This window comes from Callorhinchus milii, unplaced genomic scaffold, assembly GCF_018977255.1.
Source record: "Callorhinchus milii isolate IMCB2004 unplaced genomic scaffold, IMCB_Cmil_1.0 Scaffold8, whole genome shotgun sequence".
Classification (NCBI taxonomy): domain Eukaryota; kingdom Metazoa; phylum Chordata; class Chondrichthyes; order Chimaeriformes; family Callorhinchidae; genus Callorhinchus; species Callorhinchus milii.
Window position 1 is genome coordinate 18,982,944 of NW_024704749.1, and position 8,483 is coordinate 18,991,426.

The following is an 8,483-nucleotide window of genomic DNA, read 5'->3' on the forward strand; positions in this document are numbered from 1 at the left end:
CTCCCCCTGCTCCTCCCCCCCCCCACTCCCCCAAGTCGTCCAGGGCATCACCATCCCTTCCCACACCTTGTCCATTCCAGTGAAATAAATAAGAAGAGGGAGGGCGTCCTGCAAATCACTAAATCACTACTCCCTGGTTAACACACAAAGTTCCTAGACAGGGCGAAACCTTAGTTTCCTTACTCCGCACGCCTCTGTTTACCTAGCAGTAAGTAGGAACCTGATTGTTAGTCGATTGGTGGATCGCTTTCCAGGGGTGAAAATCCCTCCAGTGAATAAATAACTAAACTGGTCACTCAATCCACGACTGGATTTGTGGGACACCACCGAGCGCAATTGACTGCCGCGTTTTGCCTACAAAATACACAGTCACGTCACTTTACAGTATGCGCTGTGAAGCACTTTGAGACATCTCAACGCCACGATAAGGCGCTATATCAAATGCAAGGATTATTATTATTATTATAAGTGCCGAGCAGAAGAGGGGCTGGGGGAGCAGGGGAGGGGGCTGCAGTTACCAGGTGCCTCTTTGCAGGGCTTGGGACCATGTTTCTGTATGTACTTCTTCCAGAGGTAGGGCTGCTTCTTCATCCTCTCATGGTCAATGGTGTCCTGCTTCCCGACCTGTAAGTAATGAAAGAAAGGCTGTCCTTCTCCCGCTGAATCCACCCACCAGAATACCTGAAGGCTTGCCTGCCCAGGGCTCCTGCTCTCCACCCTGGAATCCCTCCCACTTGGCCCCTCTCCCCCCCAACTTTCAAAGCCCACGACTAACCTCATTGACCCACATGCAAACGGTACTCGACTCCAAACCGGCTCAGCTGCCCAGCCAGCTGTGTAACGTCGCAGGAGGATAGTCACTGTTGAGATCATACCTCAACCAATTAATAACTTGAGGAGCAGGGGCTCAAATATGGAGAACGAGTGGGGAGGGGGGTCCCAAATTCATGGCCACGTTACTATGACACCGCCATCTTACCTTCTCATCCATTCTGTAAGCACCTTTGTAGGTTAGAGCACAGGTGATGTGCTGCTGCTTCTCCTTGATGCTGTGCAGGGTGACTCTGGTGTGGGTGGGAGCGAGCAAGATCGGAACCGCCGGCTCCGGCGTAGAGACAGGAACTGCAGCTGCGCATGTTGAAGGCTCTGGTGGGAGCAAATCTGTTGGGCTTTTGCCCGACACGCGTCCACTCAGCGGCAAACTAGCATGACAGGAAGGGAAAGAACATCGACGGTCGTGAAGGCTCAAGTACAACAACAACAACCTGCATTTATATAGCAACAACAACAACAATAAAATCACATTTATAAAGTGCCTTTCACGTCGGGAGGACGTCCCAAAGTGCTGAACAGTTAGGTATATAAACATAAAATAACATCTCTCTTGTTTGGGCAAAACCCATTCAAACACCCTGACTCGGCCCATCAACAGGACTTCGAAAGGCAATGGGATCTTCCCTCTCAGCTCCTGTTAACCCTGCAGACCAAAGCCCTACTGGCTAGGGTGGTCCTAGTTGGACAGGCAGCGGGAAGCTTGCTAGAAGTGCTCTCTTGTGGCAAGCTATGCAGTTAGACTCCAGCAGTTATCCCAACTATTGTCTCTTTCCAAACTGTGGCTCATATTCTTTGGGATTAGGTAAACAGGATATGTCCCTCCGGAGAGAGAGTGAGTTCCATTTCAATACACAGGAATTACATGAATAGTAATCCTTGCGTTTGATATAGCGCCTTATCACCTCGTTGAGACGTCTCAAAGCGCTTCTCAGAATATATTGTAAAGTGGATTGACTGTGTATTTTATGGCGAAACTCAGCAGCCAATTGTGCACAGCAGCGACTCACAAACAGTCGTGGATTGAGTGAGTTTTTTTTGTAGGGATTCTTACCTCCGGAAAGCGATCTGCCAATCGACTAACTGAGTTCTTTACTAACTGCTAGGAAAACAGAGGTGTGTGAAGTAAGGAAACTTGCCTAAAGTTTCGCCCTGGCGGGAAACGAACCCAGGTCCTCCTCTCACTTGAGAATCCCATTCTACTTCCTTTCATAGAATCAAAGAAAATTACAGCACAAAAGGAGGCCATTCGGCCCATCGTGCCTGGAAGAGCTCCCCAATCAGTCCCACTCCCTCGCTCTATCCCCACACCCCTGTACATTTTCCCTTTAAAGTACCTATCTAATTCCCTTTTGAAAGTTGTTATTGAATCTGTTTCCACAGCCCTTTCTAGCAGTGCATTCCAGACTGTAAGCGATACGCTTTCTCCCTATATTCTTTCATATTTCCCCTTCTCTGATATTCAACTAAGTGCTTCTGAAGAAGCTAAAAAAGACTGCTATTGTATAAGTACCTCTGAGGAGCTTGAACCACGGGGGATTTTGTCTCCGCTGATCTCGCTGTGAGCTGTAGCTCTGTTGGTGTGGCATTCTCCTCACTCCACATGAGCTGCCGGGGGGAAATTTGATTGCTACACGGCTGTTGCAAGGTGTGTAAGGTATATGGCCGGCCTCCGGTTGGGACTTTATTCAACGATTTACTTTTCTGAAAAGCAAAGCGAGGTAACCAGGTGATTTTTACCCTTGAAACCAGAGCTGAGGGGTATCATCTTGGCTCAGTTGGTCGCGCTCCCCACTTTGGTAGTTTTAAGCTCACAGTCTAGGTTGACACTCCAGTGCAGTGCTGGGGGAAGCCCTGCTTTTGTCAGAGGTGCCACGCTTCGGACGAAGCATTAAATGGAGATCTGTCTGTGCCTGTTCAGGCGGACATTACAGATCCCATGGCATTATTCGAAAAGAGAAGGGAGTTTCTCTCTTCCAGTGTCCTGCCCAATAATCCCCCAAATAAAATTGGTTACTTAATTGTATTCAGTACGAGTGTTTAGCTATGTTTAACGTCCAGAGAATCAGTGTGAGTGAGCGCCATCATTTTCATGGCAGATAATGATCCATCACCATGTTCAGTGCTACATCTTCCATGACATGGATGGAGTGACGAGGGCGAAATGCGTCTCTGACAGCTTGTTTCAGCTGCTCCGCGATCTCACATCCCTGTTTTGTAACAGGATGGGTAAAAAAACTTTGTGGACAACCTGCAGTATTCTGTGGGACATCTTCCCAATGCGAAAAGCTCTGTAAACCTCGGGAACAGCCCGTGAGCCCACCTGCCCTGCCCAGATTGGCCCTCACCACTGTCGACTTGCTCTTTGTCTCTCCTCCTGGCCCCCCAAGGTCTTCAGGCTGCTGAAGCTGGAAGACAATGTCCTTTACTGACAGCAATGGTGGGGCTTTCTTTCTGCGTGAAGCACAGAGCGTAAACCATAGGTAAACATGTGCAATACTGCATTTCCTCGCCCCACCATTTCAATCACCACTATCACAAGCCCCAAATAATAATAATAATAAAACTTGCATTTGATATAGCGCTTTTCATGTCTTCTAGATGTCTCAAAGCGCTTCACAGAATATACTGTAAAGTGAATTGACTGTATATTTGTAGGCAAACGCGGCAGCCAATTGCGCACAGCAGTGTCCCACAAACAGTCGTGGATTGAAAATGACCAATTTATTATTGATTTGTTTTTGGAGGGATTATTATTAGGCTCTGTGTGGAGTAAGGAAACTTGCCCAAGGTTTCGCCCTCTGCCTGGAATTGAACTCAGGTCTCTCGCTTGCAAAGCGAGTGCTCTAACCACTGAGCTACAGGAATGTGTCGTTCCTGCAAAACAGAGCTTGTAACAAGAGAACATTCATACGTTCATCAATATATTTAAGAGAAAACTTGATGCACAGAATATACTGTAAAGTGGATTGACTGTATTTTGTAGGTGAAACGCGGCAGGCAAATTTTTCACAGCAGTGAATTGAATGAAAACATAATTTGGAGGAGCGGGAAATAATTACCCTGGAAAGTGATCTATCAATTGACTAACCACCAGATTCCTACTTTCTGCTTGGTAATCAGGCGAGTGGAGTAAAGAAACTTGCCTAAGGTTGCACCCTACCCGGGAATTGAACTCGGGTCCTCTGACTTGCGAGGCAAGTGTGCTAACCACTTCTCTACAGGACTCCACATTTACATCTATGTAAGTATCTTCAGCGATTGGTGAAAGCCACCAGGGAGATACCACAAATCTGATCACTCCTCTCTCCACTGATATGCTATTAATACCCCTCCCAGGGGTCCCAGCTGATGGCATATCTCACATAATTTGGTTTAGGACTTTAGAATCCTAATCAGTTTAGAATCGATCGGTGCTTACTCTCGAGGCCAATCGCTCTGCCACTCTTTCCTGAACTGACGGTTTGGCACCCAGACCAGGATGGTTTCGGCCTCCGCCAGGCTCTGGGGCTTTTGATCTTCAATCTCCACCTCCACAACATCAATCTGGGGACAGGGAGAAGCCACAGAACAACTTGTATTTATAGAGCGCCCTTCCCGTAGTAGGCGTAACATCTCAAGAGAGTCGCGAGGGGGGGGGGTTGTTGAGAAGCTCAGACAGAGCCAGACGAGAGCTGAGAATGGCTTCCATCTTATCCATAAGAAGTTGATGCAGTGCAATGGTTACTGGCACAGTATCAGACAGATCTGTAATTCCCTTCCCATCCCCCAAGGAAAAGAGGTTTCCCTTCATACTAACGCACAAGACCCCTCCGCCCCCAACAAGCAGCAAAGCTCAAACCAATGAACTCCAAGCCCCTCAGCCAAAGATCCTCCGAGCACTCACCTTCTTGAGCTCAGTGGGTGACGTACTCTTGCTTCTCATGTGTGCCTCGTGGGAGTGGGGAGAGGTCATGACACGATGCTGGCGCGTAATGTCCCAACTACAAGGCAAAAATATCTGCTTAATAGGCCTAGTCTCAAGCCCAAACTAGATGCAGGTCTGTCTCCCTGACACACAGTTTCTGCTCAGTGCCATGTGAGCTTGTGTCCACAAAGTCGTTTTTAATGTCTCATCGGAAGGACGGCACCTCCAACAACGCATTGCTCCCCCCAGCACTGTACTGGAGCATCATCCTAAACTGTGAGCTCAAAGTCCCAACATGGGGCTTGAACCCACCACCCTTCTGACTCAGAGGCAAGAGTGCTACCAACTAAGCCAGGCTAAAACCCGATTCCCAAATCCCTCCCTTTCTCTCACAGACTGAACCTCACCCCATTTATCTTCAGATCAGTACCAGTAAAACCTGTCGGGCCTTACCTGTCATCTGAAGCGATATCAAACTGACAGTCAGTGCGCGGGATACTATAACGGATATTGTCTTGGTGACGAGAGGTGGGAGTGAACAACACAGCCCTTTTCGCATTCTGCATCTCCCTCAGCTCACAGAGAGTCTCCAGGTCCTCCCAATGGGGGAACTGCAAGACTTTCAGCATCGGCAGGTCACCTAGAAAATGAACCAGGAAGTACAGCCAGGCAGATTCATTCTCAGAGTCAATGCAGTGCCACATCCAACCCCTCACCAGCCTCCAGAAAGTCCATTCGTTTTACAGTATATTCTGTGAAGCGCTTTGAGATGTCTTGAAGGCATCATAAGGCGCTATATCAAATGCAAGGATTATTATTATTATGTCCTTGCCCCACCATTGCACTCGACTGCGATCCTCGTCAGCCACCCACACCCTTCATTCTACTATAACAGCCTGATGCCTCCCCCGCACGATCTGTCCCACCATCGAAGGGCAAACTTATAGACATTTTCCCCAAGCTCTCCGGAACACTCTCTCTAAATAGGGAAAGAGCAGGAGAGTGCGACGAGTTCTTTCACGATGGTCCGAATGTCCTCTTTCTTTGCTGCAGAATTCTATGATTCCATGATAAATCACTCGGCTTTCATCCTCTGAATCTTTGACCGTGTCTTTGGCCACATCCCCAGCTCTGATTCCTAATCTGCCTCTGTGCTTTGAGATGTTTTCTTACAGGAAAGATTCTAAATAAGTGTAATTCCCTTTGCAGCAGAGGTGTTTGGGTGGGGGGGGGGGGGGAGGAGGTGGGGAGCAAAGGCGAGGAATGACCGCAAATTCGCAGTGGCTGAATCTCCACATTATCCCAGTAAAGCAGTGGTCTCGGCCCACAGGGCAGTACTATACCTTTGGTTATGTGAGTGGGTCTCTGGCTGGCTTTAAACGATTTGAAAGCAAAGCGAGGGAGGCCTTTTTCCAGTCTTCTGATGGACTCCCAGCACATGGGGTGCTGACAGATGACCATCTTGCACGTGGTCTCATCCAGGGTGGTAGAGAGCTGTTTCATTCTGCAGCGCACCCTCCTGCAGGAGAAACAAAACATCAATGCACAGAAGGCGGCCATCCATGCTGTCTTGTCCACAGAAAGCGGCCATCACTGCACCCTCTTGTTCTACGTCGTACCCCCACACCCTTTCTTTTATTCACCCCACTCTCTCTCCACACAATGCGTCAGCCTGGTTCAGTTGGCAGCACTATCGCCTCCGAGTTAGTGAGTTGTGGGTTTGAGCCCCACGTCTAGTCTAGGCTGAAACTGCAATGCAGCGCTGCATGGTTGTGAGGTGATGTCCTTCACGTGACATGTTAAAACAAGATCCCGCCTGTGACTGTTCAGTTGGATGTTAAAGATCTCATGGCACGATTTGAAAAGAGTAGGGAGTTTCTCCCCGTGTCTGGGCCAACAATCCACCAGATACAAATTGGTATCCCACAAAGTCGTAGATTGAGTGACCATTTTTTTTAGGGGGGTGGAAACGGATTATCACACCCAGAAAGGTATCTGCCAATCGACTAACAACTGGGTTTCTACGTACTGTTAGCTAAACAGAGGCATGTGGAGCAATTAAACTTGCCTAAGATTACCCTTTGGGTTCAAAATGTCATCTCCTCTGACAATCCAAAGCTCACCTAATATTGAGATAAGATTGTCAGCCTGGACTGTGATCTCAAAGTCCTGAACCCACATCCTTTTGACTCAGAGGCTACTGAGACTGTGCCAGACTGACATTGCACCACACCTTCCACATTGCTTTGATGAATCACACAGCCATCCACTGGGCACAGGATAACTGTGGAGCTGCTAATGATAGGAGTAATGGAGGAGTAGAGGGAGAACTCCTAATCATAATCCAGCTACAGTCCTCAACTGCCCACCCATCCCACACCCACTTAAATGAAAATATTTACCATGACAATCAAACACGGTGTGAGAGACTGAAACCATTTGCAAAAAGGATAAGGGTCAAAACGCAAAAGAAGAACTTTCTGGGGAACTTGTAAAATTTAAAATGCAAACTTCAGAGAGAGAGAGAGAGAGTGAGGAGAGGGTTGGGGGGGTGGGGTGGAGGGGGGAGAGAGAGAGAGAGTGAGTGGGGGTGGGGGGGGTGAAGGGGGAGAGAGAGAGTGAGTGAGGGGGGTGGAGGGGAGAGAGGGAGTGAGTGAGGGGGATGGGGTGGGGGGGAGTGGAGGGGAGAGAGGGAGTGAGTGAGGGGGGGATGGGTGGGGGGGTGGAGGGGAGATAGGGAGTGAGTGAGGGGGGATGGGTGGGGGGGGTGGAGGGGAGAGAGGGAGTGAGTGAGGGGGGATGGGGTGGGGGGAGGGGGGAGAGGAGTGAGTGAGTGAGGTATGGGGTGGGGGGGTGGAGGGGAGAGAGGGAGTGAGTGAGGGGATGGGGGGGGGGTAGGGGGTGGAGGGGAGAGAGGGAGTGAGTGAGGGGTGGGGTGGGGGGGGTGGAGGGGAGAGAGGGAGTGAGTGAGGGGGATGGGGTGGGGGGGGTGAGGGGAGAGAGTGAGTGAGGGGGGATGGGGTGGGGGTGGTGGAGGGGAGAGAGGGAGTGAGTGAGGGGGGGATGGGGTGGGGGGGGGGTAGAGGGGTGGAGGGGAGAGAGGGAGTGAGTGAGGGGGGGATGGGGGGGGGGGGTGGAGGGGAGAGGAGAGAATGCAATGTCCTCACCGCTGACAACTGGGATTCCAGGAGAGAGTACCAGTGCTTCTCCTTTGCTTCATTGTCGGCCATGTGAGGCTCCGGCAACTGGTGGCAAAGCGTTGCTTAGCGACCGGGACGCCGCCGGACCACGCATGCGCCACCTCTTCACTGCATTGTGGTGCGTCCACACCCAGAGGTCATGGCCATCCCTCAATGGCTCTCTCTCTCCCTCTCCCCCTCTCTCTCTCTCTCACTGCCGACTGGTCACCAACATACCCCCTCCTCGCTCCCTCCCTTCCCTCCCCTCACCCTGACCGTTCCCCCCCCCCCCCCCCCCCCCAAGGCTCGGGTCCTGACCCAACTGTCCAGCGCCTCGGGACGTCCTCCCGACGTGAGAGGCGCTCTGTAAATGGAATCTTGTTGTTGTTGTTGTCGCCGTCCCCGGGGTGGCATCGACACACTCTCGCGCGGCCTCAAGCGGGCCGTCCGCCCGCTCCGAACCAGTGGTCCCGGGGCGGGCGGTTTGGGCGTCAAACCAGTCAACCGCAAAGTCTAGTCTCTTCCTGTTCGGAACATTGTTTCCCCCCCCCCACCCCCCACCCCCA

The 8,483-nt window shown here is 50.7% G+C and overlaps 1 protein-coding gene across 1 annotated transcript; it reads right to left on the minus strand.

Moving 5' to 3' along the window:
• Nucleotides 1-462: 462 nt before the first annotated feature.
• LOC103183092 lies at nucleotides 463-7,968 on the minus strand. Its single transcript, XM_042337415.1, has 9 exons — nucleotides 7,937-7,968; nucleotides 6,082-6,257; nucleotides 5,192-5,378; nucleotides 4,718-4,814; nucleotides 4,253-4,377; nucleotides 3,180-3,285; nucleotides 2,345-2,535; nucleotides 980-1,202; nucleotides 463-624 (listed from the first exon to the last, which is right to left on the minus strand). The coding sequence occupies exons 1-9, from the start codon at nucleotides 7,966-7,968 to the stop codon at nucleotides 463-465; spliced, it is 1,299 nt and encodes a 432-aa protein (XP_042193349.1).
• Nucleotides 7,969-8,483: the final 515 nt, after the last annotated feature.